The 27,796-nt window shown below is 35.4% G+C and overlaps 1 protein-coding gene, 6 non-coding genes and 1 pseudogene across 9 annotated transcripts; all 8 read right to left on the bottom strand.

The window, feature by feature from the left end:
* Positions 1-5,415: 5,415 nt before the first annotated feature.
* LOC132642940 (U1 spliceosomal RNA) lies at positions 5,416-5,543 on the bottom strand (annotated as a pseudogene).
* Positions 5,544-5,600: 57 nt separating this feature from the next.
* LOC132643130 (small nucleolar RNA U3) lies at positions 5,601-5,816 on the bottom strand. The gene has a single exon (XR_009583573.1). It is a non-coding gene; the product is annotated as a small nucleolar RNA U3 (small nucleolar RNA).
* Positions 5,817-7,992: 2,176 nt separating this feature from the next.
* LOC132642934 (U1 spliceosomal RNA) lies at positions 7,993-8,153 on the bottom strand. Its single transcript, XR_009583411.1, has one exon. It is a non-coding gene; the product is annotated as a U1 spliceosomal RNA (small nuclear RNA).
* An 802-nt stretch (positions 8,154-8,955) lies between these two features.
* On the bottom strand, positions 8,956-9,168 carry LOC132643127 (small nucleolar RNA U3). The gene has a single exon (XR_009583571.1). It is a non-coding gene; the product is annotated as a small nucleolar RNA U3 (small nucleolar RNA).
* A 245-nt stretch (positions 9,169-9,413) lies between these two features.
* Positions 9,414-9,573, bottom strand: LOC132642938 (U1 spliceosomal RNA). Its single transcript, XR_009583415.1, has one exon. It is a non-coding gene; the product is annotated as a U1 spliceosomal RNA (small nuclear RNA).
* Positions 9,574-11,239: 1,666 nt separating this feature from the next.
* On the bottom strand, positions 11,240-11,456 carry LOC132643128 (small nucleolar RNA U3). Its single transcript, XR_009583572.1, has one exon. It is a non-coding gene; the product is annotated as a small nucleolar RNA U3 (small nucleolar RNA).
* Positions 11,457-11,747: 291 nt separating this feature from the next.
* Positions 11,748-11,907, bottom strand: LOC132642933 (U1 spliceosomal RNA). The gene has a single exon (XR_009583410.1). It is a non-coding gene; the product is annotated as a U1 spliceosomal RNA (small nuclear RNA).
* A 1,426-nt stretch (positions 11,908-13,333) lies between these two features.
* LOC132640171 (protein-tyrosine-phosphatase MKP1) lies at positions 13,334-19,698 on the bottom strand. 3 transcript variants are annotated; one of them, XM_060356649.1, is made up of 4 exons: positions 19,569-19,698; positions 16,062-18,544; positions 14,536-14,723; positions 13,334-13,668 (listed from the first exon to the last, which is right to left on the bottom strand). In XM_060356649.1, the coding sequence occupies exons 2-3, from the start codon at positions 18,360-18,362 to the stop codon at positions 14,673-14,675; spliced, it is 2,352 nt and encodes a 783-aa protein (XP_060212632.1). In that variant the 5' UTR covers positions 18,363-18,544; positions 19,569-19,698; the 3' UTR covers positions 13,334-13,668; positions 14,536-14,672. The 3 variants fall into 3 exon arrangements, with proteins under 3 accessions (XP_060212632.1, XP_060212629.1, XP_060212631.1); XM_060356646.1 differs by having other exon boundaries at positions 19,546-19,695; XM_060356648.1 differs by having other exon boundaries at positions 19,484-19,619.
* Positions 19,699-27,796: the final 8,098 nt, after the last annotated feature.

Raw genomic sequence — 27,796 nt, 5'->3', positions numbered from 1 at the left:
CTAATGTTAATAGTGAAAACTTAGAACTTGTTGATGATGTTGGTAGTGTGCCATCACTTATAGGCCAAATCCCATCTCATAACACCAATCAAGTAATGGATGCTACTACTTATATGGAGTTTGACGCAACACTTTCAATCCTTAAAACTTATACTGATGAAGAGATTATTGCACAAGTGATTGGAGTGGAAGAACAAGAGACATCGGATGCAGATGGTGACAACGAAAGTGTTGATAAAGAGCCTCAATCTACTGCTACTTAGGGTGAGATAGAAGAGTCAACTGTTAAGCTCTTAGACAGCCTTCAAGGGAAAGCTATTGAATTCCCTTTTGCTAAAAGTTTGGACAAAATTCTTCATCAATTCAAGCGTTATATTATCATTAAGAAAATAGAATTTACGAAAAAACCTACAATTGTAGAGTTCTTAAGTCAAACTTGAAATATTAAAATTCTCAATTAATTTTAAATGCATATGTTCCATAGAATTTAATTCTTTATCTGTGTGGTACAACTAATGGATTGAGTAGTAATTTATTAGTCTTTTTAATTTTTAATTAATGAGATATGAAAATCAATTGAGATTTTAAAATTTACAAGTATATTGTTTTCGTTTATAATATAAAAAGTACAAAAAGTTAATTGTTTGCGTACTTTTGTTTATAACAGCTAAATGAGATCTAAATATCGAATGTCAGTATACATGCATAACATCACCTCACTATAGCAGCCATGAAATTTCCGGACAAACGCTGCCACTAAAGAGAGGTTTGACTGTATAAGTTGTTCAACTTCTTTTGTAACTTTACATATACATCCTTATACACTATATATAATGTATAAATAATTTATATGTGTTGTATAACAATGCATATACATTGTATAACTATGTATAAACAACGTATTCCCTTGAGTAATAAAATTTTAAATCGACCGCCAGAAAATCCACTCTAGAAGTAACCAAATCCACCGGCCAGAAATCTTCTCCGCCTCCTTCCAACTCCGAAGTCCCCAGCCGCACTTCCACCGCTTATGCTGCCGTGACTACTACCTCTAATTCTCAGTGAAAACTGCACCGCCTCAAAAAATCTGATAATAAAAAATTAGAATCAAGTTGCATAAATCGAAAAAGAATGAGAACCCACTTGGAAAATTAGAAAAAGAATGAGAACCCAATTGGAAAAATAAATAAAAACAATGAAATTTGGTCTTTATGAGGGAAAGCAAGATCGGAGTATAACTAACCTTTGATGAATTTTTCCAATTCAAAAGGACGGAGATTGTTCAGTGAAGTGAGATTTTGAACTGAGAGGCTATTGCTATTGGACTTTTCCTATTCTAGTTAGTGTAAATGAACACCTAGCTTAATTTTCCCTTTTATTAATAGATCAATAAATATAATTTCAAAACAATGTAGCAAACAGCATTTAAAAGAATACAATATTAGTTGCAACCTATATTCATTGCCCCTTCCCGCCTCCCACCCAACTGAGTGAAACTAGCAAAAAAGAGTTAGCCTGTCAGACAACCAATAGACCATCCAGCACCCATGGTTGAAGTTGAGTAGCACTAGCCTGTAAAACAGATCCTGTTCAAGTTAGGCCGTGTCCGTTCATCTCCTTACAACGTAATATAAGTACTTGGCTGCATAGATAACTTATCGATGTAGGAGACGAGGCGCGAAAAAAAATGTATTCAAGTCTATCAACCTCTTTGTTTATGCTTCTTTTGTAATTTATCAATTTTTTTAGTTGGTTATTACAGATGTTCTGCAACTTCAGAGTAATCATTGGTACAATTTTAAATTCTAATCTAGAGATTAAAGGATTTGTATATTATAGTTTAAAAGAACGAGGTGATTTGCAACTGGAAAAGATATAATTTACTATTGAGTATGTGGGTGCTCAAGCAATTCGTAAGCCTATAAACGAGATACGGGCCGCGCGAACGCAGGCCCCCACTGCAACAAATTACATTTTTTTGCACGGATTGCCCTTCGTTTGGGGTGGTCTTTAAATTTTGCCCCTCAAATTTGTGGTCTTTAAATTTTGCCCTTTGCTTGGAAAGATGAGCGAATACATGAAGTTCTGGGTTCGAACCCCCGCTCAGACATAAAATAAAAAAATAATTTCGCAAGGCAGGACTGCGAGATTGTATGCCGGATCCAGCATACAATCTTTAAGAAAAAGTTAAAGTTATGCCGGATCCGGCATAACTAAAAGTCTGCCCCTCAAGGCAAAGTCTGCCGGAGGGGCATACAAAATTTAAACTTTGCCTTGTAAGACAAACTTTTAGTTATGCCTTAAGGAAAACTTACGCCTTATGGGCATACTTTTAGTTATGTTTTATGGGCACACTTTTATTTAAGGCATTACTAAAGGTTTACCTTGAAAAGTTTAAAAAAATACATATATATGCTTCAAGACAAAGTTTGCCCATAAGGCATAAGTATGCCCCCATCGGCATAAGTTTGGTAATTCGTGAACAAGTTTATGCCGATGGGCATACTTTTAATGGGCAAACTTCAAAATTTAAACTTTGCTATATAAAGCAAACTTTTAGTTATGCCTTAAGGAAAAAAAACTTACAGTTTATGGGGCATACTTTTAGTTATATTTTATGGGCACACTTTTAATTAAGGCATTACTAAAGGTTTATCTTGAAAAGTTAAAAAAAAATACATATATATGCTTAAGGCAAAGTTTGCCCATAAGGCATAAGTATGCCCCCATAATGAGCAAACTTTTATGCCGGATCCGGCATAAACTTGTAAAGAAATTATCAAAGTTATGCCGGAACCGGCATACTTGGCAACCAATAGGGGCATACTTTTAATAGACAAACTTTTATGTCGGATCCGGCATAAACTTGTAAAGGAATTATCAAAGTTATGCCAGAACCAGCATACTTATGCCAAGTCTGCCCATAAGGCATAAATATATCAGGTCCAACATAACTTTTGTTAATTCCTTCACAAGTGTATGCCGATGGGGACATAGCGAAATTTAAACTCTGCCCATGAAATTTAGCTAAGGACAAAATTTAAAAATTTCAAATATGAAGAACAAAATTTAAAAACCACCCGAAAAGAAAGGCAATTCTGCGAATTGCCCAACAAATTATGACGTAGGCTGGTCACTAACCTAGGCCATGGGCCTTATTGATCGCCCATTGACCCCATCCAGGTAAGCATGTTTCTCCATCGTCCTTTGCCCTTTCTTATAGTATTTCGTTACTACTATTCTATCTTCTTCACTTGGCGATGTGGGAAAGTGAATGTCCTCAGATTTTCATATCATTGAATTTCATTTTTTGCATATTTCTCATAGTTGCTGCATTTGCTATGTACATCAACCTTTGTGCACTTGTCCAGACTTGCATCTTCCTTGTGAATCTTTCTTTTTTGTGTATTTATTAAAACTAACATGTATAAATGCATTTGGTTTTCGATAGACCTGTCATTATTTTTTTTCTAGAAGATAACATAAAAAATAGTCAAAAAGCTACTCCCTCCATCCCAATTTAGGTGTTTTAGTTTGCCTGAGCACGAAATTTAAGAAATAAAGGAAGACTTTTTAATTTGAGATCTTAAAATAAAAATGTGTATAGTCCTTTAGATCTTTTGGTCTTAAACTTACTATGTAGAATGTTGGAATGAGAAAACTTACTAAATATAGAAAAATGCACTCTTTTTGGGACAAACCAAAAGGAAAAGTAAGACACTTAAATTGGGACTTTATACAAGCTCATCGAAATAAGAATATAGGAACGCGCCTAGGCATAAATTCCCAGAAAATTGGATCTTTCAATAGTTATTTCCAAGTGGTGAAAATGCGGTTCTAAATAACAAATGCGCCATTAGCTCAACTTTGTCCCAAGAAAAAAAATTCACTAAATCTGGGAATCGAGCTCTCTCAAAAGCTTTACAAACAACAGAGCATGTTTATACTACACTTATATTTTCCATTGTTTTTTTAAACCATATGGTGGAATAAACTTGACAATGGCTTTAGAGGAATACCATTTCCTAATTGGAAAAACATATAAGGGAAAAAAGGTAAAGAGTCTGTCAGACAGCCATGAAACCATCTCAAGCCCTGCGAACCAGGCAGAGAACGATCCTCTACAACTCCATCACCGAGCGGGCAATGGTGGCGCTATTAGTCATGCTCTAGTCTCATGGCCACGGCAGGACCACTCATTGGGACATGGAACAAAGAATCCGCGACTTTTGTAGCACAAAAAAAAAGTTGAACCAAACTAACACAAAAAAAAAAAAAAAAAAAAACATTAGTAAGTTTCACGCACCAATTTCGTGCGTGAAGGAGGCATCCAAAACCCTCATCATTCTTCCCACGATTTCTATTCTTTCTCTTCCTAAAGGGTATCTTTTTTTGTTTTTGGGAGTGATAGAAATCACGATTTCTGTTCTTTCTCTTCCGTATATACAATTCACAGCAGCACATTCATGGTTTCCCCTCAAAAGAAAAAAGTTCTCAGGATAATTTATTTTATATGCAAGAAGAAATGCATATTGTTTCCAAACTTTGCTTCCCCCGATCAACATAGCCACCTAAGAATAGGTAATTGGATGTTGGAGGTAATCCACCATACTCAAACAGCCTAAGTAGATCTGAATACTGACCATGGATATCCCCTGACCATGTATTGCAAAGAAAAAAAATTAGCTAAAAACACTGTTCAGTAAGAAAGATGAGAAGCAGCGGAAGGACGCAGGATAGAAATCTATGAACAAGAATATTAGCAACTAAAATGCATAAGGGAGTGAAGTCACGATGCATGCACAACATGAAGCAGGATAGAAATCTTTTGTGGTTTCTATCACTCCCAAAAACAAAAACAAAAAGGATTACCCGTCTTTTGTGGTTTCTATCACTCCCAAAAACAAAAAAAGACAAAAAAAATACCCTTTAGGAAGAGAAAGAACAGAATCGTGGGAAGAATGATGAGGGTTTTGGATGCCTCCTTCACGCACGAAATTGGTGCGTGAAAGGCCCAAGCTGCAACTTTGCAGTTTGGTCCTTTCACGCACTAATTTAGTGCGTGAAACCTACTAATGTTTTTTTTTTTTGTGCTAATTTGGTTTAACTTTTTTTTTTATGCTATAAAAGTCGCGGCTTAGAAAAAATTACACAATTATTTTATTATTTTTATGAGCTGGCAACTATGACCAAAGCTCCAAACTACCTTATTGTTTATTCGAACTATGCTTCTTTTCTTTTTATCTTTTTGGACATTAGTGGCTTATGAAATTTTGCAACTTCCGAGTGATGCTTTTTGCACAATTAATTCATGTGAATTCTTATTTGACAGAATTGGGATTTGAACGAGGCGATTGCAAGCAATTCTTAAGACTATAAATTAGACACTCAAAAACAATTAGACGTAGAATTGGATAGGGGCCGCGCGAACGCAGGCCCCCACTAGCACAAATTATGACGTAGGCTCGACCACTTGGGCCGACCTTAGGCGGGCACCCCTCCAAAGTGCAATGGAGGTCATAAGTCATAAGGTCGTTAACTTTTCCTAATTGGAAAAACATTATAACACATAATACCAGCAAAAAAGAAGAATGCAGAGGAATCTGTCAGATAGATATGAGACCATCTCTAGCCCGGCGAACCATGCTGAGAACGATCCTCTACTAGTCCATCACCCAGCGGACAATGGGGGCTGTTAATCACACTCTAGTCTCATGGCCACAATTCATCCACCGGACATGGTTTACTTGTCTCCCTAGAGCTCAAGGATACAGTAGTACGGGCCTATAGAACATATCATGTTCAAGTAATGTTAGGAAAAATAGCATAATATTAATATTGAACTTGGAATTAAAAATAGTAACCAAATTATCACAAACAGTGTGTCGTGGCAAGTCACTGCCTTGAAAGCAATTTCGGTCAGATTCCGGTGCAAATCGTTAAGGCCGGTCACTCCCCAAGGTTCCAAAGCTCTTCCAAACACGTGCACTCGTGGCTGGAAATTGGAGGTTGCCCAAAATAATTGCCCAGAAACTAACTTGAGGAGAGAAGAAGAGTGTTTTTTTTTTTTGGTTTCGTGTATTTATGTTCACCAATGTCTCTTCTTATATAGGAAATTTTCAAGAGTTTTACGTTTGCAATTAGGAGAGTTTACAGAAGAGGAGATGAATGAAATTAATGGAATTAATTGACCATTACATCAAATGGTACATAATTCATTTGGATGAATTTGTTTCAAGTCCTCGTAACGTGTTTGTAGAGAATTCATGCATTTGGAATGAATAGGTTATTCTCCTTGTAACGTATCTGTATCTTTTGCATCACACAAAATCACAAACGCTAGGAATGATTTCAACAGTCCCCCCACTAATGCAAAGATAAAGAATAAGAACGGACTCTAGGTGAAAGGAAGGAACATGTACTTAAGTGTCAATATCTTTCGATTTGAATTAACACATAGTGAAATGAGGCAATAACTAATATCCACAAAGTGAAGTACTTTTGAACTGAATGGACATACGTTGAGACCCCCATAACACCTACGATATCCTTAATTTTGTGTAACCTCCGCGATACTAACAAAGTGCTTTTATGGTCATGCACACACCTTGGGTCTCATGAGTGCTCTAAAAAGACGACCCAAGTCTTTCATAAAAGGCGACCACACCTTTACACTTACGTAGGTGATTCCATCGAGTCTATCTCAACATAGACTACCTTAGGCTATGGAATCATTAGAGCAAACTAAGCTCAACCTTATGAAACACTACCACACGCCGTAGGGATAGGAAATATAGTGTATATTGACAGCATATATGGCTTCGTTTGACCACAAACGGGTAACCACCATATTACCTCAATCAATGGGCTTTAGTCCCATCCCTCTCGACTTATCAAAGATCATTTTCCTTGCTAAACCCTTGGTTAAAGGATTCGCCAAATTTCTTTCGGACCTTACATATTCCAAGAAAATAACACCATGTTTCAACAATTGTTTAACTGCACCATGTTTGATGTGAATATGTCTTCTTTTTCCATTGTAAACACTATTTTTGGCAATCCCAATTGCCGCCTGTGAGTCACAATGTAAAGAGATTGGTGTAGCTTGTCTTCCCCACAACGGCACATCTGCCAAAAGGTTTCTCAACCACTCAGTTTCTTGCCCTGTCAACTCGAGCGCAATGAATTCAGATTCCATGGTAGAACATGCTATACAAGTCTGTTTGGCCATATGAGTATATCTACTTAATCCGCTAACAGCATAAGCTATACAGGCCGAGTATAGTTCATTGGAAACATTACACTCCCAATTATTTTAGCATATTCAATTTGAGAAACACTAGATTCTTTATTCTTTCTCAAGTGTATGCTAAGTTTTCTCATTGGCACAACATCAAAACAATCAAGCTTTTTCAACTTCTTTTCGATATAATGAGACTGACGCAAAGAAAAGTTATTAATAGTTCTTTTGATTTTAATCCCTAAAATCACATATGCTTCTCCAAGGTCTTTCATTTCAAACTATAAAAAATTCTTAGTCTCATTAACAACATTCACATTAGGGCCAAGATTAACATTAAGTACCTGTGCTTTAGCCCATACAAAGACATTAAACTTTTCATACTACTCTTTAAGTTGCTTGCTAACCCATACAAAGACTTCCTATTTTCATACCACTCTTTAGGTGCCGCAAAACCCTAAAACGGATCTTGTTCAAGTAAGGTCGTACCCATGCATGTTAGTGCAAAATACTATAAAGACTTCCCTGGCTCTAGCTTATCGTTGTGGGAGGCGAGAAAAGAAAGGAATATTTATCTCCTTACTGTTTTATGAGTTGATACACAAAGGAATATTTAATTCCTTACTATTTTTATGAGTTGACACACAACTATGACTAAAACTAACGTATAAACTATTGAGAATGTGTTGCTCAAGTAATTCATAAGCATGTAAATGAGACACTATCTAGAAAATAATTAGACTTAAAATTGGGTAGGGGCCGCGCGAACGCAGGCCCCCACTGCCACAAATTATGACGTAGGCTCGACCACTTGGGCCGACCTTAGGCAGGCACCCCTCCAAAGTGCAATGGAGGTCACCAACCTAGGCCATGGGTCTTCATGATTGCCCATTGACCCCGTCCAGGTAAGTATGTTTCTTTGTTGCGCTTGGCCTTCTTTTATAGTATCTCCTCACTAGTCTTCTGCCTTCTTCACTTGGCTATGTGGGACTATAGTATTATTTATCAACAACAGAATGCTAATTCATGAGGAAAAATACTAACATCCTCAATTTCCAAAAAAAGGACCAATACATGCTGCTGCTTTTATACAATTGATTACTCCTGAAAGCTAAAAGCAACCTCCTCTTTGCATAATTACTTCAGTAAGAAACATGAGATGACGTTGAGAATGATGCGCCAATATAGTGTTCATTAAACTAACTAGTAAGTCGTATATTTTGTACCACGGATCTCCTGTGTCAAATTCACCGACATTCCCCACATATCACGAGCATAATTTAAGTCCTTGACACCGCGTTTTCCTGAAGGTAACACAGGAAATCGCACACGTTTGGAATCATGGCTAAGTCAACCACCAATACGTAATCCCTCAAAGAACTTCCAGAACGACCAAAACAGCTGCCTCAGCGTTCATTGCAAGCTTGCATCTGTTTCTATTATTAAGATTCTCTAAGTCACTCCTTATATTGTACGAGCAGAATTTTGTTCATAGACCAATAAGATATAATTTCAAACAATGTAGTAACAGCATATAAAAGAATACAATATTAGTTGAAATCTATATTCATTGTTTCAGCTCTCATTAGAGGAACTGTTCATTCTTTTGGTTAATGGTTTAAACCGAATGAGTCCTGAGGGGAAACTGATGGAAATACACTGGGCCACACGCCCCTTCCCGCGCCGACACAAAATGAGTGAAACCAGCAAAAAAGAGTCTATCAGACAGACAATAGACCATCCCAGCACACATGGTTTGATCTGAGAACGATCCTCTACGCCACCCATGACCTGAAGGCCAGGAGGCTGTTAATCACGCACTGGTCTAATGGCTAGAGTTCATCCACTAGACTCAGTTTCCGGTCTCCTTGGAATTCAAGATACAGTGGTACGAGCCTATAGAACAGATCCTGTTCAAGTAAGGCTGTAGAAATTCGCGTCGTTACAACATAATATAACGACTTGGTTGCATGGATAACTTATCGTTTACGTTGGTTATTGGTACAATTGTAAATTCTAATCTCAAAATTAGGATTTGTGTTTTAAAGTTTATAAGAACGAGGTGATTTGCAACTGGAAAAGATATAAATTACTATTGGGTATGTAGTATAAGCAATTCACAGCTCATACGCCAATTAATGAGATATGAGAAAATAATTGGACTCTGGATTGGGTAGGGGCCGCGCGAACGCAGGCCTCCGCTGCCACAAATTATGACATAAGCTCAACCACTTGGGCCGACCTTAGGCGGGCACCCCTCCAAAGTGCAATGGAGGTCACCAACCTAAGCCATAGATCTTATTGATCGCCCATTGACCCGTCCAGGTAAGTATGTTTCTTTGTTGTCCTTCGCCCTTTTTTATAATGTCTCCTCACTACTTTTCTTATTCTATTGGCGATGTGGGTCTAAGTGATCACACTTTGATCTTCAAATCATTTGACTTCAGTTTTTGCAGAAAGACTTCCCACAGTTGCTCCATTTGCTATGTAATGTATTCAATCCAGACTGCATCTTCCTTTCACTACAGAACGAATTTGGGAGTAATTCAGATTTTTGCTCTATTGGTTTGTTACATTTCAAGACCAAGAAAATTTGGATGGCTTTAAATGTAGAATAACGTAACTCCGCTTTTTGATAGATGAAAAAAAAAAAACATCAACTGGCTTCTCTTTATTGTAAAACTGAAGATTACTTGATTCCTAAGACTAACACATCACTAGATTAATGTGACAAGTATACATCGGCTAAAAACTTGCATGTAAAATGCAGAATGTAGTATTATAATCAAATGCCACAATAATCAGCACTACCAAAAATGATCAGAAAACTTATCTACATTACAAGTTCTCTGAGCTAGGCTAAATCCAGAGCTAGGTAATTTTAATTAAGATTTTCTCTGTATACGTTTACATGGTCCAAGTTGGAAGCAATGTGTTTGGTTGAACGCGGTGCAATAGCCCTCTAGTTTTGAGTGTACAACGACCGCTACCTCAGTCTATCAAGTAAAATCATTGCAAACTTATTCGTAGTCTCATAAGTCATAAGGTTGTTAACTTTTCCTAATTGGAAAAACATTATAACACATAGTATCAGCCAAAAAAAAAAAAGAGGTAAGAAGTTTGTCAGACATGTATACGGTAAAAATCGGACATATGTTAGAACCGGTAAGACCAGAGATCGAAGGAAAAGAGGGAAGATCGTCATCTGGTCCGATTTCTCCATAGCCGAATTGATCGTGGTCGTTGGTCCGAATTGATCGTGGCCGTTGGTCCGAATTGATCGTGGCCGTTGGTCCGTTTGATCATAGCCGTTGGTCCGAATTGATCGTGGTCATTGGTCCGAATTGATCGTGGCCGTTGGTCCGAATTGATCGTGGTCGTTGGTCCGTTTGATCATAGCCGTTGGTCCGAATTGATTGTGGCCGTTGGTCCGGGAAATCGTGGCCGTTAGTCCGGGAAATCCTGGCCGTTAGTCCGTTTTGGTCATGGCCGTTGATCCGGGAGATCCGTTACGCGGTTGCCACGTGTCGGTAGCGTCCTGCCATGGTCAACCACCAACCATGCGTGTGTCAGATCGTACGGCCAACCTAATCCCACAAAATCTGCTCAGAGTTGTCCTTTTTATTATTATTCTAATCATTTGTATGGGAAGAGGCCCATAGAGGCACCACTATAAATAAGAGCACATCCCCCTCCTTTGGGGGTTGGCTCCTTTACTCTCCAAGAACATTTATAATAAAAGAGCTCATATACACAATCTCTCTCCCTCAATATTTGATCCGGCCAAGGCCATTTATTTCCATTTATATTGTGCCTCTTCCATTAAGTATTGAACGGAGCTTCTAAATGTTCATGTCCATAGCAAATCAAGCAAATTATCGTTATTAGCCGTTTTATTACTAAATACTCACACGCTTATTTTCCACTATCAAACATATATCAAGATCCAAGCACATATCCTATACCCGCATACAAATTCAATTGATTTCCCAAGTTCGAGGTAAACAAGACAGCCACGAGACCATCTCAAGCCCAGCGAACGAGGCTGAGAACGATCCTCTACTATCAACCATCACCCAACGGGCAATGGTGGCTATTAATCACGCTCTAGTCTCATGGAGACAGTTCATCCACCAGACTTAGTTTCCTGTCTCCTTAGAACTCAAGGATAAGGTGGTACGAGCCTATAGAACAGATCCTGTTCAAGTAAGGTCATGTCCTTCCATGTTGCTGCAAATCGCTAGCTGATCGATGTCGGAGGCAAAGCGAGAAAAGAAAGGAAAATTTAATTACTTACTGTTTTTATGAGTTTGATACACGAAGGAATATTTATTTCCTTACTGTTTTTATGAGTTGATACACAACCATGAGTCTGACTAGAACTTGAGCAGAACAACAATTTGCAACTGGAAAAGGTATATACTATTGAAAATGTGCTGCTCAAGCAAAATTCATAAATAAGCCTGTAAATGAGACCGGCAAGAAAATAATTAGACTAGGAACTGGATAGGGGCCGCGCGAACGCAGGCCCCCGCTGCCACAAATTATGACGTAGGCTCGACCACTTGGGCCGACCTTAGGCGGGCACCCCTCCAAAGTGCAATGGAGGTCACCAGCCTAGGCCATGGGCCTTAGTGATCGCCCATTGACCCCGTCCAGGTAAGTATGTCTCTTCGTTTTACTTGGCCCTATTTTATAGTATAACCTTACTAGTTACTACTATTATATCTTCTTCACTTAACGATGTGGAACTAGGTTAATCTTTCTCCAAGTCCTGCATCTAATTAGCTTAATATAAAGTGCAACATTAATTTTAACAATGCTAGTTTAACTGTGAAGCAGGTATCACGCAATTCAATTTAAGTCGAAAACTAACATATGAGAATGCAATTGTTTCTCAGTAGTCCTTCTAAAATTTTATTTGGAGGATAGCGTAAACAAAGGCGGAGTCATGATTTGAATCTTATAGGTTCTGATCAAATTTTAATCTCTTTAAGTTAGTGGGTTCTGAATTAATAATCTATAAATGTTTAATGAATATTTAAGACAAATACAGAGTTTGAACCAAAGTTATATGTTACTAGACTCTCCCTTCTCGCTTGAACTTAAACAATAGTCGCAAGAACTTTTAACTTTTCTAGAAGTCTCCTTGAAATATTCATAATTTAACCTAATGGTATAAAAAGATTTATATATTATCAGAGCACGGAACTTAAATTCATAGAGTTATGATAATCGAGAAGAAAGCAGGAAAAGGCTTGATCAAGAGCTTTGATATACCTTGGGTCCTCTCGTTTACCAAATAAATGTAGATGATGAATAGCTTAATTTCTTTTTGTAATGTACAGTCAATCTCTCTAAAATAACTATCCTTTATAACAGCCTAGTTTCTTTGAAATCGATATTATATTATATGTTTCTATTAAAACATTTCACTAAAGCAGTCAAAAAATGTGTGAAGATATGACGCCATCATAAAAAAGTTTGACTGCATTATATATATGTGACTTGCTATTATACATATATCAACGTTTTATACTAAGTGCCTTAAACTCAGTCAAACCTTCATATGCGACTTAATTTGGTTTTGAATCCAAAAGTTGTTTCTAAATTTTAGTGATATTACGAAATCAATTTTATAGATTGAGTTTTAAAAAAGAAAAGCATCAATGCAATTTCTTAGGTGCATTTGGGAACTGCAACTACAAGCGTAGATAGTCATTAATCCAAAAACTAGCACAATATATATGTTACTCCTATTATATTAGAATTACTTCCTTTAGATACGTATTCTACCTATGTCTGGCATTCAAAACTCGATGAATAATACGTCCACCCTGACGCTCTTATCCGAACATCATTCTTTTGTCTATAACAAAGTTTGAAGGTTAGTGGCTTTCGAAATTCAATGGATAATAGATCCACCTCTCAACTCTTCTCCAAATACCATTCTTTTGTACGTAAAAAGGTTTCGCCCCATAACACTCACTGAAGTGTGCAAAGGTTCGAACCATGATGTGCATTGATGTGTGCAAAGGTTCAAACTATGCTTTTACCACTAAACAAAAATGTTGATCAAACACAATCACCAACTGCAACATAGAAGAATAGTTTATCTAAATCATTAAGTTTGGAATGAGTAAACATAATTGTAAAGTATTAAGTACCATCTAATCGTTAAGAATGGCTTGGAACCAACAGCAGTTTTGAAAATCATTGGCGCAAAGGCAATGTACAGAATGAAAGGAAGACGTAACTATTGAATTAAGAGACTAAACTGGCAGTGAAATTTCTAATTTCTAAGTCATGGCAAATTTACAATGAAAAGTAGTTAAGTCAGCAAATTGCCTCTAAGGGTCATCGGGTGTTGCAGCACTGTACATGTACATTCAGGTTAACCACCTCTGACAACTTCTAAAAGCAGCCCCCTGCGCAAGAAACAGCATAACAGTCAATTACCGTAACCGTACAGAAAAACGGGCGACATTGAGCCTGACTCAATCCTAAAGCTAGCTCATGAGATGAGGAGTGCTCAAGACCATATAAGGCGACAACAGCTCGTTCCCTCAACCAATCTAGGAAACTTCACAACCAGCCCCCCCTCCCCCCCACCCCCAACCATGGCAAGGACGAAGCATAGACAATATCACGGGAGCTCACCGTAAAGAAAATGGACTTTGAGCTAACTTAACCACAAAGCTCACAAGATCAGGAGTGCCCAAAGACCATATAAGGAGACAACAACTCGTTCATTCAACCAATGTGAGAAAATGAACACCCTCTCCCCTTCCCATGCTCAAGACAAGTCATTTGAAGCATAGACAATATAACATGGGGCTCACATAGGAAAAATCAAGAACAGGAATGAGACTGATTCTGATACTACGTAAAGAAATTCGTAAAGACGATGTTTTACCAATCAAAACATACCACTCCCTCCATTTTATTTTGTCTTAGTTTGACTGGGCACAAAATTCAGAAAATAAGGGAGACTTGGATTTTGTGGTGTTATACTAAACATATGTACAATGTACCAAAATGCACTTACAATCTTGCGGTCTTAAACATGCCATGCGGGATTTGGAATTAAAAAGCTACCAGAAAGTGGCATTGCTTTTTTAAAAAGAATAAAAGAAAAGTAAGATACAAATTGAAATAGATGGAGTGGTTTTTAACTCCCCAAGTCTAGAGAATTTTCTTTTTAGATGACAACCATGAAGAATTCCTTCCCAAACATCTCAAGCCAAGCTAGATGTTGCAGGTACTATATTCACAGTAGAATTTTGGACACATACCTACACATTATAGCCAGGTGGACATCACTCAAAAGCTAGAAAATTGTTGCAGGAAAATTTTGGAAGCTGAAACTGTACGGAAGAGGAAGTCATCTACTGGGATTCGTGATGCGTCCTCAATCATGTTAGCTTTACGGCTAACTCAATAATGCTAGGAACTCAGCAGGCTCTTCATTTTCTTTCACAACCTAGTTGTCAATGGCATGTTTAGATAAAGTGAGCATTGAGATAAAACACATCATACAACAATACAAAGTACACATCATCCTGCAACTTGTGACTCGTGAGTGCCAAATATGCTCAATAAAAAATAATCAAAGCCAAGTGCAAAATGATTTTTTTTATAACGGTGGTGCTGGGGTTAGAACGACGTCCCAGCACGACGACAGCACTATACTCCAAAACCTTGAACAGCATCACACGAGAAATCATATCTTGTGCTAAATTAACTAAAACTAAGAGTAGCTCAAAGGTGAAGGATGAAGGCACTTTCCTGATTCTAGCCACATACTACATACTCTCGTTGTTTCAATTTGTTTGTCTTGGTTTTGACTGGGCACGGAGTTCAAGAAAATAAACAAGACTTGAATGTTGTGGTCTTAAAGTAAAGATGTATGTAATGTACCAAAATGCCCTTTGAATCTTGTGGTCTTAAATATGTCATGTAGGGTGTTAGGTAACGGAGGGAGTAGTACTTTTTACTTGGTAGGCGTTTGGACATGCGATTTCATCTCATGAGATGATGAGACGAAATCAGCGTTTGGACATGCGATTTCATCTCTGATTTCATCTCATGAGATGAAATCCCAAATCATCCAAAAATGCATGATTTGGGATTTTGTAAAAAATTTGACCCGTACGTTTATATTTTGTAAAAAAAGACTCATAAGTTGGTAGATATATTTACCAACCATTTGTATTAAATATTAATCTGCAAGTCGGTAAAATATATTTACCAATCATGTTTACCATGTGGGAGGATTATTAAAGAGTAGTTACATTACTATTCATGTTAAATTTTTCTTTTTATTGAACTAAAGTTTGATCAATTGATGTTGTATTTTTTAGAAAGGCCTTCTAGTAGCATATTAGTTTTATTATGAACTATGATTTACTCATTTGGTAAGATTGTATAAGAATTGTGAACATTTTGATGGTTTTCACAACTAGTGGGGTTTTTATGTTTATAAAAAAAACTGCAACTTAAGAAATCCAAATTGCATGTCCAAACATGATTTCATCTCATGACTTCATCGCATGAGATGAAATCATGTCCAAACGGCTCCTTAGTTTCCAACTATGTATATTTTATTTCCAAATAATTAAAATTCTATGTTCAAACACATGGTAAAAATTAAGAAGTTTCAATCTCGAAAATCAAAAAGTATCACATAGGGGCAGAGGGAGTATCTTTGATATGAGCGGCTGAAAAAATCATATATGAAAACTATGTAGGGGTAGTAGCGGCTCTAGAACTTAGATCACGAAAAGCAACAATAGTACAAGAATATGAAATAGTGATATACCTTAATGTTAGTGTCAATTGGCAGAACCATTTGATGAAGAACATCTATAGCAGCCTGTTTCCAGTCAATCTCCCCTGGATCACCAACAAGCCCTTTGCGGTTTACTTGCCGAATCTTGCTAATCTCACAACTAAAAGACCTTCCTACCCAAACATACACAGCTTTACATGCCTCTTTTCCAAAACCTGAAGTTGGAACAATGAAAATATATGCACCCTTAGAATCCAAATCATCAATGCTACAAGTAGCAAGTTTCTCCAAGCTGGGCCACCGATATACAACAGGTTTTTCCTCCCATGACTCATGAAAGCCACTAAAAACAGAAGCTTCTTTATCAGATGGATTAACAATGCTTAGAATCTCTAAAGACCCTTGCAGTTCATCGATTTTACTCCCCTTTATCTCTTGTGGGGACTGTAAAATCTCGCCTCCAATCGCTGCTTCATTTAAAGACTCATTTTTCACTTCAGTCAGCATTGGCAGCCTGAGACACTTCGACAAGCTGCCTCTCCGCTCGGCGATAGAAAGGGGAAACTTTTTAGATAGCGCAGGAGCCGATTGTGAAGAAGTCTTTGGGGAAGTGAAGTTGACATCGATATACTTTGAAGTCTTAGATATGGACTGTGGAGAAATCTTGGAAGGGATGATTGAAGGTGATACAAGTGGAGAATCAGAAAGACATTTCGAATTGATGCTCGAATCAGACGAGATCGAGTCCGGAGAGAGATAAGGTGAGGCTGATGACGAAGAAGATGAACATGAAGACGATGAAGACAACATTGAAGAAGAATTTAGCTGTTTAGATGCAAACATAGAATCATCAGGATAGATTCTAGAGATACCAGACTTTGTTGAAAAGACAAAATCCTTCATATTCCCGGAAACAAACTTTCGCCTTAGCATACTCCAAGAACTTTCTCTAACAGGAAGGCGGGTTTCAATTTCATGTTCAGTCTCGCATGAAGAAACAGGAGGCACAAAGCCACCCGAAGTAGCTTTTTGGAAAATCTCAAAGTCAACATTATACATATCCACCTTTCTTTCCCCTGGGCAAACTTTACTCGACGACTCAACAACGTCCCTTCCGTTCTTTAATTTGTCCATCAACGGAAGGAAATTGGAAAAAGCATCCCAGAAGTACAAAGGTTCCTCACCTTCCGTAACAGTTATGATCGGGCCCTGCACTTTCTCATAACGAACAATCTGGCACACAGCCCCTCTGGCGTCTCTTTCCATGATTGCTTCACATTTCTTACCAATCCAAACATAGATCGCAGAAGGTATATGTATAATAAATGCACCTCTGGAATCTAATCCCGATGGAGAGGGATCGTTTAACATTTTCGGGACGAGATGCAAGGGATCATACGGCGAATGAGGCGCAACTCTATACATCCTTAATAACGAACTCGGGCTCAAAGGAAAAGCATGAACCCTTTTTTGGCATTGTAGCAACTGACAAGCGAAACCCATATTGGGATCCGCAATACCCCTCGCTGCCTTTACATACTCAAATGCATCGTCGAAACTTTGTCCTTCTCTCCACATAAGATAAGCAATAACTAACGAGGTCGACCGGGAAACCCCTTGGCAGCAATGAACGAAAACTCTTCCATTTTGCACCCTGACATCTTCAAAGTAGTCGAAAACATCATAAAGAATGCTAGTAATATCTTCCGACGGGCTATCTTGCAACCACAAAGTCCGGTATACGAAATCGGACTTGAAATACTCAGGGCATACGAACCCTACACAGTTAAGAACATGTGTGATTCCATTTTGCTTTAGTATATCTTTATCTCTTGCAACCGCATCCCCGCCTAGATAAACATGCTCGGCCACCTTCGAACACTCTTTATCGAAAAAAGCAATCTTTTCTCTTCTCACAAGCCCACCGTTAGTCTCTGGTGGATTTTTATGTATGTTTGACAAATCCAACTTAAGCCTCTCACTACTGGGGGTAGAAGGAAGTGGCCCCCACTCTCCAATATCATCGGATCCTGCTCTCGGCCACTCATCCAGACTTCTACGAGCAATTGCTAATGGCTGCAACGGTGGCAGACACGACCTAGCCTTGAAACTCGACCTAGGGGTTAAAGGCTGCCTCCTACCCTGAGAACAATTACTACTTCCATTTGGATCCAACCCATCTTTTTCGATATCTGGGTTAAGCGGAGGCAATGAAGTCCTCGAAGACGACCATGATGCTGACCGCCAGTACATTCTCCGACCATTTGCCAGCTGGCACGGGTCCTGAGAACCATCAGCCCCACCACCCGATGCATCTTCCTTTCCCGGCATTCCAACAATCACAACTACGGGCAACGTAACACTAACCCAAAAATCCTAAAATCTTTCAAAGTTCTGATTTTGAAGTTCACATCCAGTAAAAACTAACCCCAAAACTCAAAAATTCAAACCCACCACAGCAAACAGAACTAAACTAAACGTAAGAAACCCAACTTTCATACAACAAATTTCACCTGCAAAAGTGTTAAAACAAACAATAAGTCAAACAAAGTCAAAATACTCCACACAACTGAATATCAACCAAAAAATCAACTAAACTTCAACAACAAAGTAGTTGGGTCAGCTATATTAATCTTTATATACCCATTCTACTTTACTCAATCATTTCACTCCAACATAACTACTCAATTACAAGCAAAAAAAAAAAAAAACAAATCTTTCACAAATCTGAGATTCATAACCTATAAACAATAACTAACCAAGATCTAAAAAACCCACACTCAAAAATACATAAAAATTCAAGAAAACACAAAATCTTTAAAGGATTCAAAAATCCAAAGTTGTTAACAGTAAGTGTACAATTTTTAAGTGAATAAAAAAACACACCCCATTTATGCTATGTACAGAGAAAAACTAAAGCTAAAACAGCCAAATTTCATACAACAAATTTCACCTGCAATAGTTTCAAACAACCAACTAAAGCTAAAAAAGCCAACTTACATACAACAAATTTCACCTGCAATAGTTTCAAACAACCATCAAGACAAACAAAGTAAAAATACTCAATCAATCAACTAAACTTCAACAAACAAACTAGTTGGGTCAGCTATATTAATCTTTATTTACCCATCTTACTTTACACAATTAGAGGAACAAAACAAAACAACAAACAAAAAAACACTAAATCTTTATGTAACCATTTTGCTTTATTTGAACACATTTCAATTAAAGACACACACAAAAAAAAAAAAAAAAGCAAATCTATTACAACAAGTTTGAGATTCAGAATATAGCAAGCATAGCCTATAAACAGTAACTAATCAAGATCTAAAAAACCCCACACTCAAAAAGATATAAAATTTCAAGAAAACACAAAATCTTTAAAAGATTCAAAAACCCCAAGTTGTATAAAGTAAGTGTACAGTCTATAAGTGAATAAAAAAAATACACACCTAATTTATGCTATGTATAAAGAGAGACATAAAAAAGGGGAAATCTTGGATTTGTAACTTACTGAAGAGAAAAAATAAAAGTTACCATCATTGAGAGAAGAACAAATTTTGCAAAAGGGAGTGTTAAAGAGGTATAAAGACTGTAGTTTCAATGAAATGATAGAAAGAGGACAAAAAATGAGGGCAATGTAGCGGGCCTTTTTTTTTCTTTTCTTTTATTGTATTTTTACTTCATTGGTATTCGAAAGTCCATTTACAAAAACTTTTCAAATATTTCTCAAGTACAACACAACGAGCAGAGGATGTGGTGCAATGAATGAGATCGCTCATCTCTTAATCAGAGATTTTGGGTTTAAGCTTTAAGCATAAAAAAGTTTGGTAAGGAGCGCTTTCCCTGAATAGGCTCTACGCGGCGCGAATCCGGATTAGTGAGACTCCAATGTGAATACCGGACACCGGATGGAACAAAAAGAAAAAAAAAACATACTCAATGTAATCTCATAAGTGAGGTCTGAGGAGCGTACAACGTAAGCAGATCGTATCCCTGTGTTATAGGATAGAGAAATTGTTTTCGATAAACCTTCGGCTTAGACCTATTATAACATATACTAGTAGTATATGTTTTTTTCTTTTTTTATATTATGAGTAAAGTTAATTTCAAATATTTGGAGAATTTAAGTCCTAATTCATACTCAAGTTTAAGTTATTTGATATTTAACACTAAGTTATTTGCTAGTGTTACTACGATATTTTGTAGTAATAGTAAAGAAAAAATGTCAAAGTAATCATATTAATAGAAAAAAATATATATGTATATCTAGAATCTGAGATTGACTCATAAGTTTTCAAATTATCAAAAGATCAAGTATGGTTCTATAACAAGGGAGAAATTACCTACTGGAATTTCGACCCAGCCTCACTGATCAATTTTGCTTTGGAGTTGTTCTCGACTATGCCATTTATATAAGGATATAGGAGTTGAGTCAAGAAAAGATCACAAGCAGTAAATGACTTGTATGTTTATACTTTATTGGATATGCTTATATGTGGATGATCTCTTCATAAATAAAAATAACTGATTTTCAAACTTTATTAACCACGAATGTTGAATGGGTTTAAAAAAAATCTCAAATATGATTCCCTAATGGAGAAGATAATTACTGGAGTTTCGACCAAGTCTTGTTTGTCAATTCTGCTTTGGAACCACCCTCGACTTTATTGTTACTATAGGGGTATCAGATTCAAGTAAAAAAAAATAAAAACAAAGATTATAGCAATAAATGAGCTATTCCGTTATAATTATATTGGATATGCTTACATATATTGTTTTGTTGCCGTTTCATAAATGAGAACAACCGGTGTACAAACTTCATTAATCACGAAAGTTGAATTGAATCAAATAATCTGCCATAATTTTTAAATATCTAAGAGTGGATATTCATATCAATTGGAGGAGAAGGCATACTTAAATTTTTATTTTTTTTTAACTAGTAGAAGTAACTAGTTTCTCCTCACGTGCGCTGCACGAGCATGCAAAGTCAGGAAATACAACCCCATTGATCAATTATGCTTTGGAGTCGTTCTCGACTATGCCATTTATATAAGGGTATAGGATTCAAGTAAAAAAAATGATCAAAGCAGTAAATGAGTTATGCATTTATACTTTATCGGATATGCTTATATGTTATTCGGATGACCTTTTCGTAAATAAAAATTACTGATTTTCAAATTTCATTAACCACGAACGTTGAATTAAATAATAAAAAAAAAACGAAGTCTCAAATGTGATTCTCTAAAGGAGATCAATTACTAGAGTTTCGACCAAGTCATTTCTCTAATTTGAATCGAAAGTTGCTTTTTACTCCTCCGCCATGTTGGGGCAAGAACTAGCATGAAAGTCGATCTATTACGACTAGTGCGGTTGTTCCTATTTCATTTTCTTCTTCCAAATCCTTCTTAGAAGGTACTCACTGAGTTACTTACGGAATCTCAAATCTCTCTCGACATCGAGAATTCTTTATATATCCAGGTCGATTAGAGGTTCCCTTTTGGTCAATTTCGCTTTGGAGTCACCCTCTACTTTATTATTACAATAGGGTATTAAATCGAGTTTAAAAAAAAAATTATAGCATTAAATGAGTTATTCCGTTATAATTTATTGGATATGCTTACATATATCGTTTTGTCGACCGTTTTCAAACTTCATGAATCATGAAAGTTGTATTGAATCGAATAATCTACCAAAAATTTTAAACATCTTTTTTTTTTTTTAGCTTTTAAGAAATTTAAACGTCTAAAAGTAGATATTCATATTAATTGGAGTAGAAGGCATTCTTTAAATTGTTTAAGTTTTTTATTCGTAGAAATAACTAGTTTCTCCGCACTTGCGTCGCACGTGCATGCCAAGTCAGGAAATGAAACCTCATTAATCAATCCTGCTTTGGAGTCGTTCTCGACTATGCCATTTATAAAAGGGTATAGGATTCGAGTCAAGAAAAGATCAAAGCTATAATTTTTTTTAAAGCAAGGTCACTGGGTGGGTCCCAGTGACTATTTTATGATTTATCAAAATCCAACAAAAATGAAATAGTCTCACACAAAACATAAAACAATAAACTTCCAATTTATAATTTATTGGATATGCTTATATGTTATTCGGATGGCCTTTTCATAAATAAGAATAATTGATTTTCAAACTTCATTAACAACGAACGATGAATTGAATCAAAAAAATAAAATCTCAAATATGATTCTTTAATCGAGAAACTAATATACTCGAGTTTCGACCAAGGCCTACTGACCAATTTCGCTTCGAAGCCACCCTCGACTTTATTATTACTATAGGGGTATCAGTTTTGAGTTAAAAAAAAAGATTATAACATTAAATGAGTTTTTCTGTTATAATTTATTGGATAAGCTTACATATATTGTTTCGTTGACAAACCATAAATAGGAACAACAGGTTTACAAACTTCATTAATCACAAAAGTTGAATAGAATCGAATAATCTACCATGATTTTTAAATATCTAAAAGTGGGTATTGATATAAATTGGAAAGCATACTTAAAATTGTTTAATTTTTTTATTAGTTGAAGTAACTAGTTCTCCACACATGTGTTGCACGTGCATACCAAGTCAGGATATAAAACCTCATTGATCAATTTTGCTATGGAGTCGTCCTCGACTATACCATTTATATCAGGGCATAGGATTTGAGTCAAGAAAAGATCAAAGCAGTAAATGAGTTATACATTTATACTTTAGCGCTTAAATGTTACTCGAATGACCTTTTCATAAATAAGAATAACTGATTTTCAAACTTCATTAATCACGAATGTTGAATTGAATAAAAAAAATAATCAAATATGATTCTCTAATGGAGAAATTAATTACTGGAGTTTCAAACAAGACCTAGTGGTCAATTCCGCTTTGGAGCCACCCTCGGATTTATTATTACTATAGGGGTATCAGATTCAAGTGAAAAAAAAGGTTATATCATAAATGAGTTATTCCGTTATAAGTTATTGAATATGCTTACATGTATTGTTTTGTTGACCGTTTCATAAATAAAAGCAACCGCTTTACAAACTTTACTAATCACGAAAGTTGAATTGAATCAATAATCTGCCAAGATTTCTAAATATCTAAAAATGGCTATCCATACCAATTGGAGCAGAGGCATACTTAAAACTGTTTAATTTTTTTATTAGTAGATGTAACTAATTTCTCCGCACCTGTGTTGCACGTATATGCCATGTCAGAAAATACATATTGTCGTAAAATAGTATCGCTATTCTTTAAGCAAAATTTTGAGTAACTAGTTTTACATGAGAGAATATAGGAGATCCTTCTGTGAATGTTGAATGTGGATGGTCATATTGTCACTTGTTCGCTCGAACTTATGTAGACGACCAATGAAAGTTTAATTAGAAACCTGTTATATGTTTTTCTGCAACGACACTATTCAATTCATCATAATCTAACAATTGTTAGAATACTCTTGGAAACATATTACGATATGTCAGAAGACTTTAGAAGGATACATAGCTCCCCTAATGCTCAGGCCTAAAGCGCACTAAAAACTATTATGTTTTGAAGAGTGTGGATAAGAGTGCTGAAAAATGCATGTGATATATCTAAAATCAATCAACAATCGCGTCCAAATATTCTTTGAGAATATAGAGAAACAATCGAAGAAATGTATGTACATGTGAAGATGCCTGTGGAAGATTTCCATGCACAATCAATGTTAAATCTTGAACAAGCACAAAAATTCAAGACCATATTGCACACTTTCGACTCTTGAACAAGATGATTGCTTTTTTATAGATGGACCTAAGAGATCTGGAAAACATTCTCACATCGTCCACTACTATCAAGAGGTATGACAGCGTAACAATTGTAATATTAGCAAGAGGCCATATGACTCGCTTTAGATTTGACATGCCTCTTCAAACATATATACAATCATGATAAATATTATCAAAATAAAGTGGTAATGCTAAGTTCATAAGTTTAGACGATACCCAATCGTTTTAACCTCGATAATCAATCACTATATGACTATCCATATTGATCATTCACAGAAAATTGTTTGTTATTCTTTCTTGTATAATTATTCCAACAGTGTAACAGTTGTAGTATTACCAAGAGGTCATACAACACACTCTCAATGTGACATGCCTCTTCAAACATATATACAACCATGATAAATATATCAAAATAAAGGGGTGATCCTAAATTCATAAGTTTAGACAATATCCAATTATTTTGACCATAAATTCATAAGTTTAGACAATATCCAATTATTTTGACCCCGATAAATAAGTTACAACATGACGATACATATTGATCATTCACATAAAATTGTATGTCATTCTTTCATGTATAATTATTTATAAACTCAGAGATTTTTTATTTAATAATGTTGATAGTGCTGGAAAACTAGTACTGATAATGGTGGGAATAAAGGTAATTCCCCAGGCCAAGTCATGTGAAAAGTAAATATTTCAATGAAGTAGCTTTCGTTGTTCTTATGATTTACCATTATTTACTTGTGACTTTGTAAAAGATGTTATAGTGTGTTTTTTAATAGTTTAGTTGTCACATTTTACATCAACAAGTGTGTTTTTTGAATAGTTTAGCTGTCACATTTTACATCAACAAGGCATAGTTTAGCAAATACCCAGTTTTGATCTTCTATTCTTTTATTTTCTCCTCACTCGATATCTGATAATTGATATACGCTTGGAGCCTCGAATATGAATTCGCGCCGAGAAGTCTCGTTTTTGGGGTAAAACACTCCTTATCAGAGGCAATTTCATTTTCTAAACTCGAACCCAAGATCTTTAGTTGAGAATAAACATATACTTACAGCCCCAACACAATTTTTGGTGGTAGTCAAAATTAATCAGAAAAGTGACAATTTTAATCGTTGTCCCTTTTTGAGATAGTCACTTAGTAAATCGCCCTGTTTTTATTTACCTTGCAATTTATAAATCTTTTTGACCACGGTCTAAAAATTCCTTTTGAGCAAATTGAAAATCTCATAAAACAGTTAAATATATATCCTATTACTATTACTAGTCATACTGTGATTAACAATTATGGATTAACAATTTTATCCAGTAGGATTAACAATTTTATCCAGTCATATTTAAACCTTTTATGGATTAGCAATTTTATCCAGTAGGATTAACAATTTTATCCAGTAATAGTAAAACCTTTTTCATTCAAAATTTACAAGATCAACAGTTATATATTCTCCAATTCTCCTCTTTCCAATAAAGGGAAGTGAGAGGACAAGAAGTTTGAATGTCACAAGTATCTTGCTTATTAAATATCGTTGAATTTAAAGGACTCACGTTAGTGATATGATAAGACTTTTCTGCTACATATTGGTACGAAATTTGTATTTGCATTTAATAGTGATAATTGAATTGGTTTTATATTTTGTTTTAAAGTATGAGGTGCATATGAAGTGAAAATGAAATGTTAAAATCTTTTTTTTCTTTCTAAAATACGCGTCTAATTAACTAAACATTTGTTTTCTTGTAGCACAGGAAATAATGGCAGAGCTAGAAATTTTATCAAGAATGTTCGAATTCATATAATCTATATATTAAGGGTAATATATGTCTATAATATATCCGCAAGGGTAGCTCAGTTGGTTGAGCATAAGACTTTCATAATGGAGGTCTCAGGTTTCAAATCCTCTGTCGTAATCCTCTGCCTACGACAGTATGGTATTTTGTCTTCGGATTCCTATGTCATAAAAAAATGTTTATAGTACATAATAATTAATATATTTACACAGTATATGTAGTTTATTTTGTTAACATTTGATGCTACTAAGCTTAGAAGGACAATATGTCTCACAGGTAGTAAAATAAAATAAAATAGTATCCCTTTGATTTGATGGTTAGAAAAGCAAGTGATCAGAAAAGAATAATGAGATGATGTGATGTTCACTAATCGACAATGTAAAGAACGGTCAAGCTCCTAATATTTGACTGTCCTTTTCTTTTCAACACACATCCAAGCATTTACTGACTTGGTATAAGGAGCCGATTAGACATGATGAAATCCTAAGATGAGATTATATAGGATATATAATTTAAATTTTTTAAGTTATAATTTTTTTTTATAAATATGAAAATTTAAAGTTATGAAAATCATCAAAATTTTCTCAATTCGTATATAATCTTATCAAATTAGTAAATCATAGTTTATAATAAAATTAATACGCTACTAGAAGGCTTTTCTAAAAAAATACAACATCAATTGATCAAACTTTAATTCAATAAAAATTTTTTTTTAACATAAATAGTAATGTAACTACTCTTTAATATAATCCTCCCATATGGTAAGAACAATATATTTACCAACTTATAGTTGGTAAACATGATTGGTAGATATATCTATCAATTTATGAGTCTTTGTTTACAAAATATAAACGTATGGGGTAAATTTTACATTTATATTTTTTGAAATCATGATTTCCAATATCAAATTATGTCTTTCTGGATGATTTGAGATTTCATCTCATGAGATGAAATCGCATGTCCAGATGCTGATTTCATCTTATGAGAGGAAATCGCATGTCCAAATACCTACTTATCGGATGAACATAATTTTTACTGATATTCACAATATATATATATATATATATATATATATATATATATATATATATATATATATATATATATATATATATATATATATTGGAAGCAGCTAAAATTTACCCAATAAAATAATTGAGAATGCGCAAATCATAAAAATAAAAATAAAAACTTAAAAGGGCCAAATATACCCTTGTACTATCGAAAAAGGGATAAATTTACCCCTCGTTATACTTTGGGTTCCAATATACCACTGTCGTTATACTTTGGGTCCAAATATACTCCTCCTCCATTAAACTTGTCCAAGGAGGAAGCCAAATAGGTGGCATGTCACGTTGTCTCCACCTCATCGAGTTGTCAGTGTCAAGTCACATTTGGTGTCCACCTTGGACATAATGGAGGAGGAATATATTTGAACCGAAAGTATAATGACAAAGGTATATTTGAACCCAAAATATAACGAGGGGTATATTTTTTTGATAGTACAAGGGTATTTTTGGCACTTTCCGTAAAAAAAATCTTCAATTTTAATTAGACTAGTTAGGCTAGTTACTTGAAGTGCTGGAATTTAGACTTAATTGGTTTATAGCTTGAAAAGAATAATAACATGGTCCAAGTGGTGGATAAATTAGAAAGTATGATATTAATTTATTTATGTGTGTGGATAAACAATACCCAATAAACATTTTCTGTTGTTGAATACGTGTTGTGTACCAATTCCTCCGATTCCGTCAAATGTTATTCTTGTTTCAATGGAGTTTAACGGTACACTTCCTTAATCCTAACTCAAGATTATGATTTTACATCTGTATAAATACAAGAGGTGTCTTTCATATAAATATCTGTAATGACTTCACCATGATTGAATGATATGCATTCTCACATTAATTCTTAACTGTTATAATTAAATTAATTGATTTGATTTGATATAAACATGATAGCAATATATGTATTTAGCCTAAGATCATTCCCCACCACCACCACTCCTTCCCCAAAATAAGGAAAGTGGAATATCTTGTAGCCCTAGCAAATAGCTTGGTTCTTCCTATTGATAATCAATTTTAGAAGAATCTGATCCTGTAACACTTACAAAAAAAAAAAAAAAAAAAGAGAAAGCACAAGAAAAATGTGAATGCCGTGTAGAATAATTTGAGTTTGCAATAATAATGCAAATGTGAGTCATATTTC

Source organism: Lycium barbarum, chromosome 5, assembly GCF_019175385.1.
Source record: "Lycium barbarum isolate Lr01 chromosome 5, ASM1917538v2, whole genome shotgun sequence".
Taxonomy (NCBI): Eukaryota; Viridiplantae; Streptophyta; class Magnoliopsida; order Solanales; family Solanaceae; genus Lycium; species Lycium barbarum.
This window is presented reverse-complemented; position numbering and strand designations above follow the sequence as displayed.